This window comes from Macaca nemestrina, chromosome 4 (assembly GCF_043159975.1).
Source record: "Macaca nemestrina isolate mMacNem1 chromosome 4, mMacNem.hap1, whole genome shotgun sequence".
NCBI lineage: Eukaryota > Metazoa > Chordata > Mammalia > Primates > Cercopithecidae > Macaca > Macaca nemestrina.
In genome coordinates this window covers 68,312,327-68,339,014 of record NC_092128.1, presented here as the reverse complement: position 1 = coordinate 68,339,014, position 26,688 = coordinate 68,312,327, and the positions used below count along the sequence as shown (strand labels likewise).

At 35.2% G+C, this 26,688-nt stretch overlaps 2 protein-coding genes across 6 annotated transcripts in view; one reads left to right on the top strand and one right to left on the bottom strand.

The window, feature by feature from the left end:
- The window catches only part of LOC105475458 (zinc finger protein 804B), a 598,392-nt gene that overhangs the window by 545,520 nt on the left and 26,184 nt on the right, over window positions 1–26,688 (bottom strand). The gene's annotated exons all lie outside the window — the stretch shown is intronic.
- TEX47 (testis expressed 47) lies at window positions 15,305–16,968 on the top strand. 4 transcript variants are annotated; one of them, XM_011730711.3, is made up of 2 exons: window positions 15,305–15,384; window positions 16,028–16,968. In XM_011730711.3, exon 2 carries the CDS (start codon window positions 16,129–16,131, stop codon window positions 16,888–16,890), a length of 762 nt encoding a protein of 253 aa, XP_011729013.1. In that variant the 5' UTR covers window positions 15,305–15,384; window positions 16,028–16,128; the 3' UTR covers window positions 16,891–16,968. The 4 variants fall into 4 exon arrangements, with proteins under 4 accessions (XP_011729013.1, XP_011729010.1, XP_011729012.1 ...); XM_011730708.3 differs by having other exon boundaries at window positions 15,305–15,419; window positions 16,025–16,968; XM_011730710.3 differs by having other exon boundaries at window positions 15,311–15,384; window positions 16,025–16,968.

Below are 26,688 nucleotides of genomic sequence, written 5' to 3'. Positions count from 1 at the left end.
TTCTCTGTATTTCCTGGATTTGAATGTTGGCTTGCCCTACTAGGTTGGGGAAGTTCTCCTGGATGATATCCTGAAGAGTGTTTTCCAACTTGGTTCCATTTTCCCCCTCACTTTCAGGCACCCCAATCAGACGTAGATTTGGCCTTTTTACATAATCCCATACTTCTTGCAGGCTTTGTTCATTTCTTTTTCTTCTTTTTTCTTTTGGTTTCTCTTCTCGCTTCATTTCATTCATTTGATCCTCAATCGCTGATACTCTTTCTTCCAGTTGATCAAGTCGATTACTGAAGCTTGTGCATTTGTCATGTATTTCTCGTGTCATGGTTTTCATCTCTTTCATTTCGTTTATGACCTTCTCTGCATTAATTACTCTAGCTATCAATTCTTACACTTTTTTTTTCAAGATTTTTAGTTTCTTTGCGCTGGGTACGTAATTCCTCCTTTAGCTCTGAGAAGTTTGATGGACTGAAGCCTTCTTCTCATCTAGTCAAAGTCATTCTCCGTCCAGCTTTGATCCGTTGCTGGCGATGAGCTGCGCTCCTTTGCCGGGGGAGATGTGCTCTTATTTTTTGAATTTCCAGCTTTTCTGCCCTGCTTTTTCCCCATCTTTGTGGTTTTATCTGCCTCTGGTCTTTGATGATGGTGGCGTACTGATGGGGTTTTGATGTAGGTGTCCTTCCTGTTTGATAGTTTTCCACAGAAGACATTCATACAGCCAACAGACACATGAAAAAATGCTCATCATCACTGGCCATCAGAGAAATGCAAATCAAAGCCACAATGAGATACCATCTCACACCAGTTACAATGGCAATCATTAAAAAGTCAGGAAACAACAGGTGCTGGAGAGGATGTGGAGAAATAGGAACACTTTTACACTGTTGGTGGGATTGTAAACTAGTTCAACCATTATGGAAAACAGTATGGCGATTCCTCAAAGATCTAGAACTAGATGTACCATATGACCCAGCCATCCCATTACTGGGGATATACCCAAAGGATTATAAATCATGCTGCTATAAAGACACATGCACACGTATGTTTATTGCGGCACTATTCACAATAGCAAAGACTTAGAATCAACCCAAATGTCCATCAGTGACAGACTGGATTAAGAAAATGTGGCACATATACACCATGGAATACTATGCAGCCATAAAAAAGGATGAGTTTGTGTCCTTTGTAGGGACATGGAAGCAGCTCGAAACCATCATTCTTAGCAAACTATCACAAGAACAGAAAACCAAACACCACATGTTCTCACTCATAGGTGGGAATTGAACAATGAGATCACTTGGACTGGGGAAGGGGAACATCACACACCGGGGTCTATCATGGGGAGGGGGGAGGGGGGAGGGATTGCATTGGGAGTTATACCTGATGTAAATGACGAGTTGATGGGTGCTGACGAGTTGATGGGTGCAGCACACCAACATGGCACAAGTATATATATATGTAACAAACCTGCACGTTATGCACATGTACCCTAGAACTTAAAATATAATAATAAATAAATAAATAAAAAGATGGAATTAAAAAGCAAACCTGTTACTTAGTAAGGCAGATTCTCTTTCACATCAGAAATCCTTAAAATACCAAGTGTGTACACCATTTCTTAATATAAAAATATGTTGCCAAATTTAGTTAATTTAGGTATTTCTACTGTAAATTATAAATCTTCCAGGGTTAAAATAATTTTATCTAAGAAGGAAATAATGATATCACCACAAACAGTTTTGAGGTTACCTTCTTAGCCAATTGAAGATCTATATTGATCTGGGGTTTCAACCCAGTTGCTGACTGTATTTTGCCAGTGCGACTAAGGGTCACCTTGAGCCCTATGCATAGTCTATAAAAGGGATTTCATAACTTACCAATGGTTGAGTTCATAACTCTTATAAACCACATAGCCTTACCTAATTTTTAAGTTGCTTAACTTTCATCCTGCTATCAGTACCACTTAATTAAATCTAACATATTGAGTCACTGCGGCATTCCTTTCTGAAGTCTTTTCAGATGCTTTTCCAGGAGGACCAAAATTTCATTGTATTTTACATATTTTTCACAGCTTTTAATCGCAATGTCTACTGACAAATATTTGTATATTCACATATATTCTAGAGATATAATGCGAGAGTTAGAAGATGGTTAAATATCAGTACACTGTTCAACATAGAGGTGAGGAGATCTCACTTCCTTCTTGCTACTCTACCCTCTACCCTAGACAAGATGACAATATAATACTTACAACGCCTAGGAAAGAAGACCTACTTAAAAAAAAATCCAGACTACTTTTCTAGTTCACTTTTTTTTTTTTTTTTTTTTTTTGAGATGAAGTCTCACTCTTGTCCCCCAGACTGGAGTGCAATGGCGCAATCTCGGCTCACTGCAACCTCCATCTCCCGGGTTCAAGTGATTCTCCTGCCTCAGCCTCCTGAGTAGCTGGGATTACAGGTGCATGCCACCATGCCTGGCTAATTTCTAGTAGAGACGGGGCTTCACCATGTTGGCCAGATGGGTCTCGAACTCCTGACCTCAGGTGATCCTCCCTCCTCAGCCTCCCAAAGTGCTGGGATTACAGGCATAAGCCACTGTGCCCAGCCTGGTTTTCTTTTCAGAAGAGAGAAAGCAAGTACATATTTGAATGTAAGCCTGATTGCTGGGCCTTCAATGTGGTGTCATTTGAGGTTCACTGTATCAGAGGCACCATGCTGCTCTTCACCCTATGGCTCACACTAACAGCAACCAGATAGTTTACAGCTTAGTGAAGCCTTTTCCACTTTGGATGTAGGAACTCTTTTGACCAGAGAATTTAATAGTGAAGAAGAAAAATTGCTGCCTTATATTTAGAACACCTTGTTTATACTTTCCTGAGGGCAGAAAGGTAAAATACACTTGATAATGCACAAGACTTTACTTTAAATACAATTATTTACTGATTCTAAATCCCAAAATCATGTTGAAAATCTATAAAGCTGTCTATAATCTTATGGAAGAGTTACAGCTTGAGACCTTTTGAATTGTATAGCTCTCACCAACATAGGAGTGCTCTAGTTTTATCTATGCCATGAATAAAAAGACACTGGCACCCAGCACCAGGATTATCATCCACTTACTCAGAAAAAATAAAAAGATTAATTTAAGATAAATAGATGCTGGCTTCAGACACACTGATTGTATTTCCCAGATATTGCTGCAACAACATTCTCTCCTCTTAGAGGTTATAATATTCAGAGCGATCATTCTTTTCTATTCATGTAACACAAAGCATTGAAGATTTAATCTAGCTCTTCTGTATGGTGTGGTTGAATTTTATTTGACTTTGCCATCACCCTACCCATACAAAATTCTTTCTCTTTAATTTTATTTTTTATAATATAAACTTATTTTTGTTCCTTTTATTGTTCACCTTTATATTTTATTATAAAAAAATGCTTAACTATAAAATAATAAAATTATGCCAATGAAAACAAATTTGAAAGTCAAATGGAAAACAGCAATTACAGCCTGAAACTATTTTAAAAGTTTGCAGAGCATGGCTATGCTTTAGTTTTCGCTTAAAATATTTCATTTTTTCTAAAGATTGGCTTTCTGAAATATAGGTTAAAAGTATAAAGTCATCTTCAGTCAAAAAAGATATAGAATTTTTATTTTTTAAGTCACAAAGAAAACAGTTTTTTGAAGGCAGAGAAGATATACATTAGGCCAGAGACCTGCACTTGAATTCCAATATAATAACATGACCACGAAGAATTTTCCTCTTTTTAAGAGGCATAGGTCTTGGAGAATGACCTTATAAAAAATGTAAAAGTAGCCTGGTTCTCAAATAGATCACTGGAGGCAAATTTCTAACAACAAAGATGAGTCACTGAACACAAGTCACACCATTGGCCTTAACCTCTAGAAACTTATTAAATATCACCTCCCTGAACCTTGTGAGACTGAGATCCAAAATCGGCCTTCAGTTTGGTCAAGAGTCAAAGCTTAAAAGTATGCTTTCTTTCTACTATGATAATGGCTTATTACTGAAAAGTTTTAAGAACTTTTCTAACAACACACACACACACACATATACGCATACACACAGACTCAAATGAGATAGGCATTAAATATGGGTCCATGGTAGATAGATGCATTATTTTGAGAAGTAGATGAGAGATTTAATCCATATAACAATGACTAGGCCAGGCTATTCTCTACCTTATTTTAAGGTAGAGAAAATACCAGATATGAAAGTTAACTTACACTTGCAACTCTGTTAATGATTAAAACAAAGTTACTCTTCCCAGGGAACCAAACCAAAAAAGTGTGACCTCTCTTAAATCCAAACTATCCTTAATGAAAATGATAATTAGGAGCAAATATAATCACAGCAACTGCAATCTATACTCAAGTTCTATAGCTAAAAGAGTTGACAATTTTAAGAATTGAGTAATTCAAATAATTTTAATATTTGACTCTGAAACTAATTATATGATTTTGAGAACTTTGCCTTTATATTTATGCTTTTATTCACCTTGTATGATTAATGTTTCGATTTTTCTGAGTATACCACAACTGAACAGTGGAAGGGATATAGCCAATTTAAAATTTAAAAAGTTTAAATAGAAAACACATGGAAATAATGATTTCTACTAGCTAAATCAATGGGTTAGAAATAAGGTCCTCACAGTTAGGTCTGCCACTATCTTACAAAATGTGTCACTTAAAATCTCCTGAGTTAGGAAAAAAAAAAACCCCACAAAGCTATTATCTATTATCTATATTTCAGCACACAAGGCACACAGAGACAAGTACAGCTTTGCCTAGGAACTCTTGGAACACATACCACTATTGAAATGGTTTCCATGAGGCCAACAGTGGCACATATATAGTTAAGAGGTACTTGTCACTGAGACAAAGAACTATAATGATAGGTGAGACATGGATCAGAGAGGCATTCATGATGATGATGGAGGACAGGTGCCTATACTTCCCATACCACTGCATTCTTACTCTAGACCCCTAGGAATGTGCTGTCCCTAATGAAGCAGGCACCATCAACATGATGCTCTACTTCATCACGCTATTAAATTTTCACAAAATAGTCTTCACAAAAAAAGTGACCATACATTATGTTCACATATATTAAAACAGTGATACATAAGTCTCTCAATTGTCTACAACTTCTAACGTTAGTAGGTACAGTTTCCAAGAAAATGTGAAGGTATCTTGAGTTAAAATAGGCAAAGGGGCTTTAAATTTAGTGGATGCTGGTAAAGTTCCAGGATAATAAAGGCTTGTTGGATAAATTAAAGGCAATCTGCTTAGGCATCTAGGACATACTCAATATTTAAAAATATTTTATTATGTTGTTTTTACTGTACTGCTGCTCTAGTTACATAGAATAAAAACAATATGTTATTTAGACTTGGATTAATATTACTGTTACTTTAAAAAGAAATACATTTTAAAGTTCTAAATTCTAGCCTAGACCCTCATTGCATATTTGGAATACAATGATGTTTTAGTAGGGCATACCTGACTATAAAATTTCTGTCTTCCCAAAACTAGTCACCATTAAATGTGTAACTCATCATATAACTTTATTGCTTAAAATATTTAATGGTTCTCAATATTAAGTGTCATAAAATTCAGGTTCCTACAACTTCTTTCAGAATAGCTCTAGCACCACTTTAGCTACTGAAACTTTTATAATATATTAAAAAATACTCTAGTGTGAACTATTATCTCACTGTTTTAGTATTTCATGTATACATGTTTCTTGGCAACTTTACAAGTAAGCAACTTGAAGTCAGTAATATTGATCTCTTTTTGTCATGGTTTTCTTAATTTTAAATGGAGTATGTTATGTCAGTGGTACCAAGTTCCCCTCCAGCTCTAAACTTCTACTAGTCAAATTTTCTCCATTCCATGTGACAATTGTTCAAAGCTAAACCAAAAGGAAGCATTAAAATAGATATTAGCTTATTGATATCACATTTTAGCATAATAGGTTATATGGGCCTGAGTAATGAAATTGTGAAGCTATTACTCCAATCATAATAAAATTTGTATGTGTAAAGCAACTTTGCTATTACACAAAGATTTTAAGTCATAAAAAACTAAATTCAAATGTGTTGTGTTTATGTCACCCCATCATAATGTGCACTGTGTGTTAGTTAAGTCATAAAGCTTTAGCGTTCTGTCTTGCAAAGAAGCTGAAAAAAAAAAACTGATTAAAAGACAGTAAAAGAAACATAACTGAGAGTTTAGTATTATCTGTAGTCCCCAAATCTCTGTATAGAAGTTAATAATCTTAAAACATTTTGAAAGCATACCATACAGCATTCCATTTTCAGATTCCACCTTCCTGGCTGGACACAATGATAGAAAAGACAAAAAGAAACCCAGCATGCTAGTTTTTAATAGGTAAAAACCTAGGATTACTATACTACTGTTAATCTACTATCTTCCTCCTCTACAGTTTACTATCAGAGTGTTTTCATTCTTCTTACTGACAAATGTGGAGGAGTGGTCTACCCTCTGACCACTTATTCTCGTTTGATCCACTCAATGCTCGCAACCTGGCTTCCCTCAGCTATTTTACCAGATCTACTTTTCTTTAAACCCCTAGGAAATGTAATTCCCAATATTAAATGGTCACCCCAGTCCTTAAGCTTTTTTATCTTTGTTTAGAATTTTACTTCAACCACCAACTTTCAAACCTTTCTCCTGCAGGGACCTTCATAAGCCTGTGTTTTCTTAATTCTCTACCTATTTCTGATTTGTTGTTGCCTCTTTCACTGCCTCTTATTTGCCTGCTCCCTAAAACTGTATGTTCCACAATGTGCTTCTCCACCTTCTTCTTTCCTTTCACTATCTCATGACTTAATTGTTTCCCATGGTTTCAGTTCTACCCTCAATGCAGACAACTATCAAATTTGCATCATAAGTCCAGACTTCCTCCGATCTTCAGATTCATATACATTTATACCTGGATATTTCCATGGCCATTCCACTTCAAGATAATCTATACAAACTATTTTTCTTCCCAAATCTGGGCATCCTTCTGTATCTTCCATCTTTATTTAAAGAAAAAATGTTAGTCCTCCCAGTGACTGATATTCAAACCTGAAGTGTCATCTCTAAATCCTTGCATTCCTAACCTCCCATATCCAGTGGATCAAGTTTTGTCTACCTTGGTGACGGCTCGCACATTTTCAGTCTTAGCAACTGCCTTAGTTCAGACTCTATCCAACTGGAGCAAATTCTTTAAAGACTCACCTTTTACTCGGTAGTATGCAAGGTGTCTGGGATAAAATTCCTGGACTGTGTCTTAGTAACTGCCCTATCTTACACCCTTGTATTTTCCTATCTTGACTGTTAGTAGGTCAAGATTTCTCTGAGTGAAGTTTCTCTTTGTTCAATTTGGTTCATGATCCATCATTTTACAAGTTTTACTCAATAGCAGGCTTTTAGGCTAGACAATCCTAGACTTACAAACAAAGCAACACATGTATCATCATTCACCAAACCAAAGGGATAGCCTTATTTTTTAATGTTATTTTTTTCTGAACATAATAACATAGACACACTTGAAAAATTTGGAAAATACAAAACAAATATCAGTCCCAAATTCTACCAATTAAAACATGGCTAGATTTCTCTCTTTTCTTGTTTCTATGCTTTTTAAAAATAAGGTTGGGAATCCAATTTAAACTTAAAATGGTTTTCAGAAAACCATTTTAAAATTATGCACAGTTGCAGCCTGGAAAACTTAAGGTGGTGCCTTATCATATCAATGTTAGGAGCTTTATTTAGTGCATTTAATGTAATTGGCAATTGCAAAATCCACTTTGCCTGCATATGTGAAAAATATAGATTGTTATCTTGTTGGCCCTATGAAATTCTGTCCTTAATATTCAGTATATACTCCACTCATTAATTTCTTCTGTCACAATGTTCTGCCTTAGCACTCAGTTGCATTATTTTCCTTTATTCCCCTGCTTATTATGGTTTAAATCTGAGGACCATATGAGGGTAGAAAATATTATCTTCTAAAAAATTACCAAAAATTATATAGGCAAACCATTTTCTTAAAGTTGAAGGACAAATGTCAAAATGTTATTTTCGTTTATAGTCTTCTCCCAACCCACTAAACAGAGTTTGGTTAGATCTCAGAGAAAATTACATTCCAGAGTGGTTTTGTTGCTTTTTTTTTTTTTTTTTTTTTTTTTTTTTTTTTTTTGGTCTTGTCCCGGAGATAGAGGGCAACTTTACTACAATTAGTAAGTGTAGTATAGAATTTCATGCAAATGAAGTGTGCCAGCAGTGTGACAATTTTAACATATTTTAACAAAAACAAACAAAAATGAATGCATAAACTTGCTGCTGCTTAGACCACTGTAGCTTCTGGGACCTAGTTTCTTTTACTGAGTTTAAAAAAAAAAAAGTTGTGCCTGAACAAAGATATTATTAGCTCACTTTCGTACTGTTATAAAGGTAATACCTGAGACTGGGCAATTTATAAACAAAAGAGGTTTAATTGACTCACAGTTCCGCATGATTGAGGAGGCCTCAGGAAATTTACAGTCATGGCAGAAGGTGAAGGGGAACAAGGAGCTTCTTCATATGAGGCAGGAGGGAGAGAGCACAGCACATACCGCCATTTTTAAAGCCATCAGATTTCCTGAGAAATCCCGCGCTATCACGATAGCAGCAGGAGGGAAACTGCCTCATGATCCAATCACCTCCCATCAGATCCCGCCCTCAACACATGGAGATTACAATTCGAGATAAGATTTGGGTGGGGCCACACAGCCAAACCATATCAGATCCCAATTTTATTTTTAAATATCTATAATTTTTTATATTATGCTATTCGTTTCAGTGAATAACTATTTTTTCTTCCCTTGAAATATTCTTCAAAATTAATTTCAAGGGCATCATAGTAGTTGTTCATTAATACATATATTCTTTTTTTAAGTTTTTTTCTATAAAAACTATCTTTATATTTCAAATGTTTGTCAGTAATTTTATTTCTTTTTTAAATTTTTTTCTTCACTTAGCCTCAACTTGAAACTCATAATTTTATTTACTTACCATGGGATCTAGAAGAGGCCTTACTTAGTCAAAGAGTAGATTTTTAAGCTTATGATTTACATTTGCAAATTGGTTTTCAGCAAAGTTGAAACAATTTACTGTTAAGCCGGCAGAAGATAAGAGGGCTCACTTGCCAACTGCAGAGTTCCTAAAAGGGCTCTGGGTGCCTCTAGTATTTCCCGTCTCCAATTCCTCTGCACTTCACGGCAACTTCCTTAACACAGTTATGATTATGGGCACTCAAGAAATTCTCGTGATTCTCTACTATCCACAGAGTAAAATTCAAACTTCTGAGCGTGGCATCGAAGTCCTCCACAAACTGATTCCAACTTACTTTTCTTTTTCCCCTCTCCTCCCCACGACTCACCCTCTAGGAGTTCCACTCCTGGCTACATTTAGAATCACCTGGAGATGTTTTAACAAACATACACACCAGGGTTCCATTCCAGACTAATTAAGTAAGACTGGGAACTGGCTTTTTGAGTGCTGGGTGGGTGCACCAAAATCGTGCAAATCACCACTAAAGAACTTACTCATGTAACCAAACACCACCTGTTCCCCAAACACCTATGAACATAAAATTAAATAAAAAAATCTCCACTAGATTATTCTAATAGACAGTCATGGTTTGAATCACTGTGAGTTAGCCTCTTCTTTCTTAAAGTGAGGTATGTAGAGGGACTGGGAGATTACTGGTCAAAAATGCAAATTTTGGGGTCTCACTTTAAGCCTACTAATTAGACATTTTAGGCCTAGAGACCAGGAATCTTCAGTTTAACAAAATTTGCAGATTCTGTGGTTTGAGGGCTAGTGCTTTAGCCAGAACACATTGTTTCCTTTTTTTTTTTTTTTTTTTTTTTTTGAGACGGAGTCTCGCTGTGTCTCCCAGGCTGGAGTGCAGTGGCGCGATCTCGGCTCACTGCAAGCTCCGCCTCCCGGGTTTACGCCATTCTCCTGCCTCAGCCTCCGAGTAGCTGGGACTACAGGCGCCCGCCACCACGCCCGTCTAGTTTTTTGTATTTTTAGTAGAGACGGGGTTTCACCATGTTAGCCAGGATGGTCTCGATCTCCTGACCTCGTGATCCACCCGCCTCGGCCTCCCAAAGTGCTGGGATTACAGGGTTGAGCCACCGCGCCCGGCCTGTTTCCATTTTCTTAATGATGTGCCACACTTCCTACCTTTAACATATGCCCTCTGCTCTTTGTGCTTTAAACACACACACACACGTCATATCTATTTTTTAATACTAACTTAAATGCTTATTCTTCCAGCCAGGTTTAAATGTTGCATTTTGTGCTTTCATTGTTTATATCTTTGCACACTTGTATACGCCCATCCAGCCCTGTACTAACATAGTCGTGGGGATCTTAAGATCCACTAACAGAATTAAATTTTTCATGTGCAGATAGAATATCTGATTCACAAGAATATTTCCATAGAGTCTGACACATTTGTCTACAAATAGCAGATAGATGAAAACTATGTTAAATGTTGTAATCAAATAACTAAATGTTCCTAGCCTGCGCTCCCCTTGATAAGTAATTACCAAACACTGTTCCATAATACTATTGAAGAGAGTCAATGAAAGAGAAAGTAATCTAGTTTGGGTTTTTGTTTTTGTTTTTGTTTTTTTCTTGGAGGGGGAGTATCTTTTTCAATAAATATTCAAATACCTAGTGATTTGATAACTAAGCTCACTCAGATTTGCTTTGCTAAATCAAGTATATTTTTTGTCTACTCAATAGCTTATTATATGTGATCTTAGTGAAAGGCTCTACCCAAGCTGTAAGCCATTTATTTAGATGATTAGTTCTCTTTGGCTGATCATTTTGATATAAGACATAAAGTGAAAGGAAATGATTTAGAGTGTTTTGTTTTGCTAGGACCCAAGCACAGGTGAGAGTTTAAAGTCTGGTATTCCAGATGGAAATCAACTTTAGTAAATGCACAACCTCACATTTTAAAGGAATGAATGTGAGACCAATTCATGAAGCTGTCCCTCAATCCTGTTTCTCTGAAGGCCATGCTCAAATGAGAACTCTTTCACTAAGGTTTCTAAGAAAACTCCAAATTTACCCTTTCTAAATCGGTGTTTCTAAAGCACTAAATATCACTTGCATCGTATTTATTGTTTTTCCCTGTTCTGTCTCAAGAACATCTCAGATTCATGTACATTTCGTCACCTGTACCTGACTCTAAGCTCCTGAAATTAAGGAGCAGGTATTTTTCAGACTTACATTTCTTATAGTGCCTAATGATATTGCCTGGTACACCAAAGGCATCAATAAATCTGAGACAAATGAGTAGATAATAATGGTAGATAAATGCTGCTGAAACCTAGCTATAATGTAGAAGTTTTTCTTTAAATTTACTTTATCCAAACCATAAGCTATCTTTTGGTTTGGATATCATCTCATCTCATAGACAAGGGGAAGAATTACACTATGGTCATGGATAGAAATAGGAGATAATTTACCTCCTCTTTACTCAAGTAGACAGAATATGGAGGCTGCTGAGAGAAGATTTTAATTGTGTGCAAAATACGTAACTACTCTACATTTTAGTTTACTCCTCCATAAATTGTAGAAAAGTTTCTGTCTATCATATAGGGTTACTGTTAAAAGTAGCCTAGTTACTGTATGTAAAAGTATCTAGTGCATGGCACATGGTGAATCATAAATGGTATTTAGTTGTTTTAATCCTTTCTATCTGGCTTACAAAAACAAAAGGACACGATTAAGTTTGTTTATTCAGAAGCATTTGGTTCTGAAAAATGAAACCAGGGCATAAAGTATATCAGTAATAGTAAGGTGTACTGTTTGACACGAGTTACAAGTACATGCTATGTATTAATGTGAGATAAGTTGAATTAAAAAGGTAGATAAGTAGAATAATTGAAAGAAGACTTGGCATCCTAAGCTTCTATTAAGGTTCTGTGACTTATCGGTTGTTTGAACTTGAATTTGGATAGCTATTCTAAACGGATCATTCTGGGTAGAATAATACAAATGCTTCTTTATCCAGATACATAGACAGATAGAAGAGTTCTCTTCAGTCATCATCTAAGGGTAAATAACTTGCCCTTAATAGATGGCACATAAGGATTGTGGCACCTGGGCACTTAAATGCTGAATGTCCATTGAGCAGAGAGTCTACAATTCTAATTACACATGACAATGACCCAAAAACTGTTTGAATTGCATGTTGCTTCTATTTCTATCTAGTCAGAACTTACCCTTGACAGTTCAGAGTGTGACTGATGAATGATAAGGAAATAAGTTGCCTTTAAACTTTTCAGATAGCCATGTGACAATGAAGCTCAAAGTTTGAGGAAGCAACCCAACAGAAAAAAAAAAAAAAAAAAGCATTGAAAATGGAAAATTACTTTGGGAAAATTGAATACAGATGTCAAACTATCCATGGAGATTACAAACTGTTGCTTCTGAATGTATTAGTTTGAACCACACAAATAGTCTCTACTTGCCTTTTTTGACTTACAGAAATGATAGTTCATATGTTTTTCAAGATAACAACAACTAGGCTTTGTTAAGATATTATCACTCTTTTGAAGAAAGGATAGCTTAGTTGATTTTCTATAGAGTTGGGGGAGAATAATAGAAGAATGAAATATCATTCTTCTATTAGGTTTATATTGGAGGAATCTAGATATATGAAATAAAAGGAAAACGAAAAGCACACATGGTAAGAAAAAGTTACCACTAAGCTTCTTTTGATAGGAGCAAAAAGTGGAAAGACACATGTGATTATCAGAGAGATATTGTGTTGGAAGTATTGATCAGAGTGGGGAGCTATGATTTAGAAGAAGGGGGAAGTCATCAAGGTTGTGATACCCATGGAAATAGAAATCTTAAAAAAGAGATTTGGAGAAAGCAGTGCACAATAACTAGATCTGGAGGAGAGTGAGCAAAGCCAGAAGATAAAGCAAGCAGAACTATGAAATAGTTTTTATTATTTATTCTGAGATTCAGGGAATCCAAGAAGATAGTGGGAATCTGACCAGGTGAGTTAACAATCTTGTTCAAAACTCTATAGTACATCACTCTCATTTGCTGTGGCAATTCTTTATATTTTGAGAACATAATTATAATAAAAATATGTAAATGAAGTCAACAGAAAGTTGAGGTGGAACAGTACATCCTGGGGTTAGCCTTATCTTGAGGGGTAGTTCTTGACCATGTTTGGGAAGAAATTGGTCTGTCAGTAAGGAAAACAGTTTCATGAAGAGGAAGAATCTTACCAGTGTATAAAAGACTAGTTTGAGTTTGTGCACTGAAAAGGGGCTCCTGGGTGGCAGTGTCTCATAAATTCTCCTACTGACTTTCATCAGTAGCTGTGTTAGGTAACAAATCACACTGTTGCATGTCCCCATGTTCTCTCTGGCTTAATCCATCAATGGGAATTGGAAATAAATACCGGAAGTCCCTCTGGATGTGGTAAAGGCAGAGGCTTTGCCTCCCAGGATTCTATGGAGGGGAAATAAGCAGGGAGGACTTTGTAAAATCAGAATCTTTTTAACCTTATAAAGTAGATTTGTCAAAGGGCTTACGGTTTCACACTCTTAGCTGAATTTTTGGGGTGGAGAAATCTAGAAATACTGTGGATAGAGACCCTTATTATAATCCAAATAAAGAAGTAGGACTGTGAAAGAGGTAGTGTAAATCAAGAACCCTTAAGGCATATTAAAGTGAGTAAAAAGACTTAGTAACAGAATACAGTTGGAGTATACAACTTAGAGGAAACATGAAAAAATAATACCAAGGATTTTGGCCCGGGAACTGAGAGGAAAAAAAGTGTTAATTTAGACACAAGTGGGGTATTTGTAAAGGAAAACATGTTCAATGAGGAAAATAATTGTTTAAATGTTTTCGTTTTAAATTTGAAAAGACAGAGTTACATCCAAGGAGAGAAGAGTTGTGAATAAGTGACTGGAGATAATAATTTGAGAATTTTCTGTGCAAAAATCACCTAGAATGGGATCTCGGTTTCTTCTTCTTTCTCAACCCCAATCAACTAGTTGTGTCTACCTTGAGCCTCAGATTGTAAAAGATTTTTAGTCCACAGCTAAGCTCCGCAGGAAAGTCCCATGATCACTTTCCAATTTCAATCGTGCAATCTAGTGGCAAGAGTGACTTTAAGGACCACTTACCTGCCCTCACAAAAGAGACATATAGATGGTACTGAGCTAACTGGGCAAAGAAGTAGAGCAGAACATCCATCCACATCATAAGCGCAGAGCCTCAGTATTTTCCAAAGTTGGGTGTGGGAAGGTATTACGGGGTGAGGCCACATATAGAGATTTAGAAAGAAATCCAAGAAAGTGCAGTATCATAGAAACCAGGAGAGGAGAGAAGGCCATAATGAAGGCTCTGGTCAACATGGACACATTCTTCCAGCAAAGCTGTAAGAACAATGAGAGTGAGATAATAACTAGACTGGGCAATGACATGGTTTGGCACCATGGTTTACATCTTGGGAAACATTGTATTGCTTCAGGGAGTGACAAAGTGAATCACAATGAGGAAGAATAGTCCATTTTTATGTATTACACCATTAAATAATTATTAACTCACCTCTCTACCTTCATTTACTTAGATAATTTATCATTGTATTTTCATTAAAATCGGATCATTAGTTTGGATAATACAGACCTCAGGGAAAAAATTACTCTTAGGTTTGTTAAAAATTGAATAAACGTGTTTTCTAAACTTGTTTTAAAATTATTGTTTAGAACTCATGTGGATGCAATTTTAAGAGATGCATCTCTTAAGACACAATTTTAAGAGGTGCATCTTTTAAGACACAATGTTAAGAGGTGCAGCTCTTAAATTAAATTCACATTAAGTTAAGTAAACCAAATCTTACTATAGAAGTTTCTCATCACATATTCACCATTACATAGGTTCAGATATGTGTTCTTAAAGTCTTTAGTTAGTGTCTAAGTAGAACAGAGGAGTTCTACAACCATACTTTTTATTTATCAAAAAGAAAAAAAGAAAGGAAAAAGATGTCCAGATTCTCACCATCTGTCTGACTTACAAATGCACCTGACTAAAAATAAACCATTCAGGAATAAGCCATTCACACTTCCTCTGCAGTGACTTTGAAGTGTTTGTCAAGATACCCGTATTAAATTAAGAAACTTGGCGCTCTGGTCCTTTAATGGTGCTGACATTCTGACTCACATATGCCCGAGGGAAGGCAGAACACAGGACAGCTGAGAACACCAGAGAACTGGCAGTTGGGAGCCTGATGGAGGACAAGCAGGGCCTGGAGGACAGGTACGTGACAGAAGCACAGGAAACAAAGAAAAATGGTAAGTTGACCTGGAAAAAAATTTGAGGAGATTTGTAAGCAGAGTAAGTTAAAGTAGCAGAATACTTTCATGTAGCCCTTAACAACAACAAGAAGAAAAAAATAATAATAAAGGGGGGAAAAAAAGAATCATTTCTGAGATTTGTCGATAGGAGGAAAAACAAAGAACCAAAACTTTTCCCTTGAAATGTTTACTGTAATTAATCAAGGAACATTATTAACTATTAGGGTCCTGACTAAAGGTTACATAGCTAATTAGGACTTAGAAAGCCTTGGATTTTTTAAAAAGAGTTATAGACCAGTTAGATTTATAAAAGAAATTGGAAGAATTACCATAAAAATACCATTTTTTAAAATTTGTCTTATAAAAGACAATCTGTAATCACCATTACATGACATTTACAAAGTTTTTTCCTAGGATATGATTTAGCTCTTTCATTGTAAACTTTAAAAAAAAAAAACAACTCTATAGTTTGAGTATTGTTTTAACATTATCTTTCATTTCAAAGATATTGTTTCCTGATAAAACTGGTAAAAGATTGGGATTTTGCTATTTAGTAACATTTGACAAACTATGATTTACTCTTTTTTTTTTTTTCTTGTCAGAAGAAATGAAAACAAGAGTTCATCACTACAGAGGCACCCAGACAGCGTAAATATCATGAAAAGCTAAAAACTAGAATCATCTGGTACAATAAATAAGACTCATCATGTCCTTTTCAGTCCGTAACCAGAAGGGCAGCAAAAGGCCTTTGCCACTGGGGCCTCATCTTTTGCTCCAAGTCCCACGTAGCAATTACCTGCACTTTCAAGAGGAGAAACAACGACTACACCTAAAGAAATTCCTTCTTCATAGGATGTTTCTAGTGGCCAAGATACAAACAAAGGTAGAAAGAAAAGATGTTGCTGACTACTATGAACAAGTGTTTCAGTCAGTTTTGAAACATCACCTGGGAGAAACAGTGACAGGATTGCTGCTCATCTATCCTACTTCCATTCTGCATATCCTCGAGTCCTCCAGCGACACTCTCTACCAAGTGCTTTTAGATTATACTGGCCATGACAAAGATGAAACAGAATTTTTTATTCAACAAATGAAAATTATAGTCATTTCTCATAACATTCCAATGAGGCTTTTTATGCAATGGCATGTTTCAGTGATAAAAGTGCCAGTTATGTATCTCGATGATGTGACACAATCACAGTCCCTAAAAGAGGTCATCACAGATTTTCTCACACAAACTCATAAACTGTCAGTCTATCTTTGCAAGACTATGAAAGTAGGCACTAAAGGACCAGGTGATAACTTACACCAAGTTGCACCTGACCTGCTCCTCCCAGAACAAATCATAAAGTACTTGTGCAAATCTGAAGAATTCATGGACCCAGCAACATTTATAAACATGTATAATAGACCCATACACATCATTCTGGATTCTGAGGTGGTATGGCCTGCTCCTTCACGTTTCTAGGATTGAGAGGGATAATGTGCTCATGTCTCTTAAGGAATTTGTGCTACTTAAATAAAGAAGAAAACATTCTTAAAGTTACTTGTCCCTTTTAAAAGAAAAGAAACAGAACATTGCAATATACATGGAGGTAATATATTAATCTTCACAGAGTATGTTGAGCTAAACTTTAAAATGTATCTATTTGTTGTGATATTAGAGTTCAATACATTATTTTACTAGATAGATGGGTTTAATAAGTTTATCATAAGTTCTCAAATATTAATATCATTTTCATGAATTGACACTTTTCAAAAAAAAAATAAAATGGATGAAAAAAGACAAATGGAATTCAGATTGTCATCCAATCCCTCAACAGTTAATGAATAGTCATGACTACACACCAGAAGTACAGTGTTCTGAGGGTATAAAATAGAGAAGAAAAATCCCACCCTTGAGTTGCTTGCAACCTAAGGTTAGAGGAAAGTACATGTAGAAGTAGTTACGATATGGTATGTAATGTAATATAATATATCATTATAGTAGCAGTATATAGGAAGGGCTTTGAGAGCACAAGTGAAGGAATAATCACTGTAAAATTCCTGCATTCAGAAAACAAAATCTAATTATAAAAAATATTTCCAAAGCCCATATATTCTGGCCTATACAATCAAGAGCATTGAGACCATTATAAAGCTACAGAAAACAATAGCTATTTGGAATGAGAAGAAAATACATTTTCAAATGGCATTGTGCTACTCCATGCAACATCATTTATTGAACATCCTTCTATGTCACAAACATTTGCCAGGCGCTAAGGGATATGGCAGGGTACACAGAAAACATTATCTGCCCACTATTAAAACTTACTTCTAAATGATTTTATGTAAAATAAACAATCTGGTTATTTTCTCAATTCACTTTCTAGAAAGTAACTAATTATATATGATTTCTATATGACCAATTTCAAGTTGATCCCTTCTTTTATCCAGATGAATACTTTTCGCATTGTTTAAAAGTTTTTAGCTTGTTTAAACAATTAATTGACATCAATATTTTGAATACTGCAATGATATATGTCCCAAATTACCTTAATATCTTATGAAACAGACTTTGGAGTTAATGGAGAAAATACTTATATCATCGTTTTAATTTTTTTATTTATTTAATTTTTAACTTATTTGGGGGCCAAACCAATCTCACTGTGCACTTCAAATTTTTTGTTTGCAGAAAATTTTGTTCTGCATATGAAAATACTGACCAAATTATATGTAACAAACAAAATGTATATAATAAACAAAAATGAGATGCATCATTGTTACATAACAGAATCAAATTTTAGGAAAGATCATTCTATTTTCCAAATTTTGTAATACATCATTAATTAGAATGGTGTTTTTCACTTTTAACTGAACTTGAAGTTTCTTTCAAGTTAGTAATAGAAAAAAATGTTTTAGACAAAATGAGAATTCTTCTAGCTAAGAAAGAGTATATAACTTTCAAAATTTATATCAATTTAGAAAAAAACACCTAATATTAATCAACAATAGGCTGTCTATTCTTTAAACTGCGAAAAAGACACAGGGGCCCATCAGTAGTAAATGATCAGTAACAAACTGACTGGAAACGTAAGTAAATATTTTCCCAGACAAAAAAGGAATAGAGAAAACGTTTAACAAAGATATACTCCTTGGTTCAGTATTAGAATGAATGTGAAAGTGGTTTGGGAGAGAAGACTAGCATATATAAGAGAATAATGGATAATAAATGTTTATTGGATCAGACAGAATTTCTTTAGCAGGGTGAATTTTGCTTGGGAATAGTATTTTCTAAAGTTAGCTAGTGAATAGAAGTTTGGGTTTTGGATAAAAAATTGTATGTTTATAAATAAGAAATTATGGCATATTGTATTTTCCAGAAATGGTTACTGCAATATATCCAATCCCACATGACTTTCTTACAACATGAGCTTAATATTCCTCCCATTGTGTAGTGGCTTCTAACTCTCTCCCCTTGAACGCAGGCAAACCTCCTCTGTGACTGCCTCAACCACTAAAATACAAAAGAAATGATTCCGTGTGATCTCGAAGGCTAGGTCATAAAAATGTTGTGCACTTTGCCTTGCTCACTTGAATGCTAGCTCCTGGAATTCAAACACTATGCTGTGAGAAATCCAGCAATTTCAGACAACATCCCGAGCTGAGGTCGCAGCCAACAGCCCCTATCATCCACTAGACATGTGGCCCCAGATCCCAGGCCTCCGGTAAACCTGGGAAGCCAGCTCAGCTGACATTGTGTGGAGAAGAGATGAGCTGTTTCCACTGAGTCCTGCCCAAATTGGAGTTTCGTGAACATTAGTGATTATTGTTTATTTAACCACTAAGGTTTGGGTGAATGATTATGCAGCACTGTGGAAAAATAATACATATGTAATGGGGAAAATAATATATATGTATATAAGCTCTTTGTATCATTTATTATTCATTAATTTATGTACCAAAATTTATTGGATAGCTACTGGTAAAAATGTGCTAGTCGGCCAATCACTGTGCTAGTCACTGGATGTACAAGTAGCAATAAGATGTATATTCACCACACTGTCTGGCATAGATCTTTTTATGGGTCTATAATACTTTTTGGTGTGAGAAATACCAATAGAAACCTAATTCACTAAGCCAAAAAGAGAATTATTAACAATCTTAATCATTTTTGAAAGAAGTTATAGAGCATCTGTCAACGATAAAATTGCTGATTTACTTAGTATATCGTAATTTTAAAGAATTCATGAAGGCTCAACTATGAACATAACTGGAAAATAAACACATTGTGACTAGAAATAATTTCAGTTACTTATTTATTTGTTCATTTTTGTGAATACATCAGAATGAATTTATTCAAATAAACTTACCCCGTATAGGAGTCACTTCTGGAAGATTTATATTTGTCCAGGTAACACTACCATTGCTGAAAACATTTTGCGACTCAATGGCAGTTGAACAAAGGAAGTTTATAAATCAAAGGGAGATTGAATATTTTAATTATACCTAATTTTTGATCTCCAAATTATCATTACACTCCAACTTAATTAGTAACTTTAAGATTTGATCTCCATATAGAATTTTTTTTTAATCTATACTCACTCTCAAAGACAGGTCTGCTGTCACTAAACATATTTAAAAGAGAGTGACAATGCTTCTAAGGGGAAGCACAAATTGTTTTCAGTAACAAATGAGTTATTGAGATACTTATATAGGTTACTAATATAATGTCTTTAAATTGGACTCATTTAGCTGTGTATGTTTGGGTATATTTGATAAAATCCAGAAATCTTATCTTCATACCTTGCAAATTTAGCTTAATGAATTCTAAAAATGTGAACTTTTAAGCCTTAGTATGACTCATAAGTTAATTCTTAATGAAAATAATAATAGAATGAAGATATATGCATGCTTATGTTCATCACATCCCTGTTTACAATAGCAAAGACATGGAATCAACTCAAATGCCCATCAATCATAGACTGGATAAAGAAAATGTTATATATATGTGCGTGTGTGTGTATATATATGTATATGTGTGTGTGTATATATATGTATATGTGTGTGTATATATATATGTGTGTGTGTATATATATATTTTAAATTGATAAAAATTGATAAAATTTCTGGATTTTATCAAATATATATATACACACACACACACACACACATACCATAGAATACTATGAATATATACTATACATAAAAAGGAACAAGATCATGTCCTTTGCAAGGACATGGATGGAACAGAGGGCCATTATCCTTAGCAAACTAATGCAGGAGCAGAAAACCAAATACTTCATGTTCTCCCTTATAAGTGGGAGCTGAATATTGAGAACACATAGACGCAGGGAGAGAAACACACACTGCAGCCTGTCAGGGGTATGAGGGGAAGGAGAGCATCAGGGTAAATAGCTAATGCACGTGGGGCTTGATACCTAAGGGATGGGAAGACAGGTGCAGCAAACCACCGTGGCATACATTTACCTATGTAACAAATCTGCACATCCTGCACATGTATCCGGAACTTAAAATAAAATCAAATAAAATTTTTTAAAAATAAAGAAAGCTATAATTGCCTTAAAATAAAATTTTAAATAAAATAAAAGTACTTAAGTTAACCCAAACAGAAAAATGAATATTTAACAGTGTGAACATATAATATTTAATATTCATGTAACAACAAACATATAACATATACTCATATAAAGCCAATGATCATATTACATTCAAGTGGTGTGGCTAGCACTATTCTAATTCTTTTCTTTTTATATGAATACTTCACAACAGACTGCCCTGTTGATGATCCTATCCTTGTTTCAGAGTTGACATTCAAAAAGGTAATAGATTTCTTGCAGAATAACTTAAACAACATTATTTGAAAGGAAAAACTCTTCCACGGTGAATTGTAACATTCTACTATCATCACTTTAATAAAAAAGGCATCTGGATACCTTCATGGAGCATCATTGCTTAATACAAATATAATTTGACATCCGGTGACTATATCATAACTCTACAAACACAAAATCACATTTCAATTAAGTTAAACCTATCACTAGCAGTTGAATGTCCCAATTTCCACAAGGAAGTGGAAATGAAGCAGCCTATCACCAACCTCACATAGCCAAATACTTTCAAATCATTTCATATTGTATTAAATAATTTAATGCAGAATTAAAGTTCTCCCCCTTGTGGTCAGTTACTTAAATTTCCTGATTGTGGACAGGATGTATGTAGTAAACACAGTGTATAGATCTTAACAGCATACAGAGAGAACCCAAGAAGTACCTTTCAAATATCTGTTTGACTCCTCTTATTCCACAGGTAAAGATTCTGAGACCTAAACACATAAAGGTGTTTTGCCGATGGTAAAAGGAAGTATAACAGTATACTGGTATAACTGTAACAGCAGTAACAGTAAAAGCAAGTTAACTGTATTCTCCCATTTAGGGTCTGTGATCATTAACTTCACCACATTGATTATGCCAACACTTGTTCCTCTACCAGTAAGTAACTTTAAGTAAATTATGCCTGTCTACTCACTTTTTCTCATTAGTTTAGAATTTTAATTGGTATGGGCAGTTTATAGTATCTGAGAAAAATTTTATATTGGATGGCCTCATGTTGAGTTACTATATAAAAAAACTAGTTCTTATTACTGTTCTCTGTGTTTTCTTATTTATTTGAAAGACCAAGTTCAATACATTTTATTTTAGTTATTTGTTTTGTTGTTAATTTCTAACAATGGTTGTACTTTGGATTTATTAAAATGCTTTTGCTAGTATGTTTCCATATAGACAGAAACTTAAAAGAGATTTTCCATATAATGTAGACAAATATATTTTATTTAAGCATAAGTAGCTATAAATTTCAAATGAAAAAGAAACCATTTTTAACTGAATGTGAATATTTATAGAATTAGTTCACCTATATTTTCAGTTGAAAAGATTACCGTTTATCCTTAAAGAAGATATGAAGAGAATAATAGTGATGTCAAGCCATTCTTCTCTTTCCCTGATCACTCTAGTTGCATGCTTCTCTAATGCATTCTAATTAATGCCATGACCTCAACTCTCATCTAAGAGATAATGACTTCAAATACATATTTATATCTTCACTAATTCATTTAACAAATATGTATTGTACAACTATGTTGTCTGCATTGCTGCCTACACCCTGAAGATACAATGGTAAAAAAGGCAAGGCCAGTGTTTCCAGTGAGCATATACTCTGGAAGAGGAAAAAAGAAACAAACAAATAGAGAAAATGATTTCAGATGATTTCATGTGCTCTAAAAAATGTCATAATATTGACAGTGACTAATGGGTCTGCTTTACATTTGGTGATCAGTGAAGCCTTCTCAAACTGAGATCTGAATGAAAAGAGGTGGGATGGTAATGGTCAGAACATTCCATATGACAGAAAAAGTGCAAAGGCACTGGGGGAGGAGCAAGCTTGGTGTGTTGAAGGACAGAAAGAATACCAGAGAGACCAGAGTACTGGAAGCAAGAGGGGAGTGAGGTTGGTGAGAGTGGCCAGAGATACACTATGTAGGGACTTGCGGGCATAATTAGGGGGTCTGGATTTAATTCTACATGTTTTCTTCACTACTACACCAAATTCCACCTGGCCTCCAGGCCTCATGCAGGGCATTCTCAAGAAGTCCCGCTGGAACTCCACAGGCATCTGCATCTCCACATGCACTAGATGAACGCATCATTCCCTGCTGCCACTATTCCTTCAACCTACCCCTCCCACCCCCTCCTTGTTGCTATAAAATGAACCACTCTCCTAACAGCTGCTAAGTCAGAAATTCAAAAATTATCCTAGATTCCTTTATTTCTTTGTATGATTGACAGCCAATCAATTCAATCCTCATTTATTTTCCAGGGTATTCCCATTGTTTGATCTTGTTTCTGTGCCCTGCTTAGGCATTTTCCTCCCTCCAATTTCTTCTTCCTACTCTCTCTTCTCAGTTATATCATGTTTCTCTCAAACATAAAGACACTATAGCATAAGGTTTAATCAAGAGAGCCATTCTGGTGTCAAATTGCTGAATTGAAACCGGTTCTACAACTTTGTAGAAGTGTAATTTGTTTCTTTACCTTTCTGTACCCCAGTTTCCTCATCTGCACAATGAGAGTGATAACAGGATCTATATTTTACAATTAAGTAAATTAATAGTAATTTTCTATGTAATAAAATTCATAATATTTTTAAGTAATATTATCATCTTTTAAGTAATATTCTCAGATTCATCTTTCACATATGTATGTAAACTCCTAGTAATAAGGCCTTTAAACTCAATGGGAAGGAACGTCTTTAAAGAAGTGTGCATAAACACTTATTCACAGAGTTCACTATTTGGTTAACAGTTAAATTCACAGTAATTTGAGTATAGTCAGCACTCAATAAATGTTATTTCCCTGATCAAAATTCTTCAATGGATTCCATTTCTCCTTCAGGATAAAAAGCAAAATTATATAATAAATAATCTGCAAAGTCTTGATTCTCTGATCCATGCTTACTTTGCTACCCAGACTCACCTTATGGTTTTCTCATGTCTCTTTCTCCTTTCTCATTCTCTTTTCTCACACTTTGTTCTCTAACATTTCCCTAATTTTTCCATGCTTTTTGCCTTTGTCACCCTTCCTCACTTCTCTTAGCAAAATTCTGCTCCTCAATCAAATTATGTCCTCTGTGAAGACTGGCAAATTCAAGGAACTTTCTTCTGTCCTCACTCAACCACATTCTAGCAACTCTGCTGCCATGTTTGTGTGCACACTCATCTTCCTGCCAGCAACTTGTAAACAATTGCCATGGCCTTTTTTTCATTTATATCTTTAGTGCTTCATCACAAAAAGGAATCATTTAAAATATCTGTAAAAATTACTCCATAAGGTTAATTTTACTTTTTTCAAAAGTGTTATGCAATCCCATAAACAGGCCATTATCAATATTTTCATTATTGAAATGGAAATCAAACAATTTTTGTTGGAATTATCAAACAAAAATTGCTCCTTCCTGGTTGGATATCTCCATATTGATATCTTCAGATGAGGTATAGGTCATATAAATTATATTAAATCTTATTCTTTGTTGAAATAGCTAGGTACTAACAGTATTTTCTGATATAAGTGAGCAACTCCTAGGAGAGAAAACAGAATAAAAGCAGTTTGATAAATTAAAATAAAGGAGGAATTACCCCAAAGATTATTCTTAGCCTGAAATCTCTGATATCTCCCCTTAATCTTATATCTGCATTTAGTAAAGAGAAGAAAAATCAGCAGTGCTTATTGAGCTTAATTTCTTCCCTTAATCAAATAAAAGTCATTCAAACATTAATCCAAGAATTATTTATTGATTGCCCGTTATATGCACAGTCATATCCTAGGGACTATGGAAGACACAAGCACATAAAGGGCTCTCTATAGCCCTCCCCAAATTCACTGGTATAGCATCTACTCTATTTGCAATTAAAATTTAGGTGCCAAGGTGTCCTTTGGTATTATATTGAAATAGCTTGCCCACTATTTCTCTCAATTGGTACTGGGAGTACCTGACAAATATTACATTTTATTTTCTCTCTGCATTTAGTTATTCAGCAAGGATGAACTGAAAAATGGTGTCAGGCACTTTGCCAAGCATCAGCAGGGGTACAGTCATAAGCAAAATAAGCATAATTTCTACCTTAGAGAGTATGCAGGATCTTTCTCCCTTCACCCCAGACGTATAAAGAAGTTAAAAAATTATAATAATTGTTGTCATCCTGGAGGTCCAAGTTACAATGGTTTCCTAACTTCACCTAATTTAGAGGATCAGGGGATGCCTCTAAGAGAACAAAGATACAGAGATTTCTGAAAGTTAAATAGAAGTAAGCCAATTAAAAATCAAGGAGTAGGAGGGGAGTGTTCCTGGCAGAGGAGACTGTATGTACATATCTATATATGTATGTAGTCTAACAGAGGGATATTCTAAAATCTGAAGGCAAGAAGATCCATACCGTGTTGGGAGAACTGAAAGAATTTCTACAAGGCAGGACCTCAAGTACAAAGGGAAGTCATGAGAGATGAGGCTGGATAGCAAGGTATGGGGTCAGATTATGCAGACATTTAAAGTGGAATAAAGAAGCATCATGACATTATCTTAATAGAAATGGAAAGCAGTTTTATTTTTCTCAGAGACATACTATGGTTAGATATGCATTATTGAAGGACCACTTTGAATTGTGGGAAACAGATCGGATGAGAACCAGGTAATGAAACTGTATAGATACACCTTAAGGGAAGAGGTTATTACAACAATCCAGGAAAGAGATAATAGAAATCTGTACCAAGACAGACTTCTATAGTGTCCTTTAATGAACAGAAAGAGCTCGAAAGAATCAAGAGTTGTGTCCAATATCTTGGTATTTGTCTGAAAATAAAGAGTGTGAAGAAGAGGAAAGAGTCTAGGATGAAGTACCAGGCAGGTGAAGGTGCCATTCCCTAAGATCAAGAATACTGGAGAAGCAACAGTTTGGGTTTCACAGGGAGTGAGATGAGGTTCGTTTTGAACATGCCGAATTTGAGGTGTCTGAGAATCACCAACATTATACCAGCCAATGCAGAGTTTGATATATTTCCTCAAAGCTCATAGGTAGATCTGACAAGAACGTGAAGATTTGGAAATCAATTTCTGGATAATGTCTGAGACTTCAGGAATGGTTCTATCTGTCACCAACACAAATATATAGAATAAGCAGAGAAGAAAGCCTCATTCTAAATCCTGAGAAATGCCTATGAAAAAAAAAAAAGAGCGACCTACAAAGAAATGTAAGATAACATAATTTAAATTGCCCAGAAGCAGAAAAAGAAAAGCAGAGAAAGAAAAGAACATTCCCTAAAGAGGAGAATACTCACCATCAATTTCTGTGTCAAAGTCAAGTGAGAAAGAAATGTAAAAGTAAGTTTAATAACAAGAAGATCATTGGTGACTTGGAGAGGGTGACCTATGCAATGCAGTAGAGGCAGAAGCAGATATGGTAGGATGAGGAGCCAGAGTCTGGTGAGGAAAGAAGTATAGACAGTATTTCCCAAAGCTTAGCCATTGGCAGTGAATGTGAGGAGTGTATTTAAAAATATCAAGGTCACTTTTAGGATTCTAAAGTTTTTACTAAAAGGAAGATCATCTCTTTATTCTGGTTTCCAGTGAGGTTGGTTCTGCCTTTTCATGTGAGATTCAATGTCCAATTGTGGCCCCAGGGGAAAAGGACTCTATCCAGTTTTGAATGGCAGTGTAT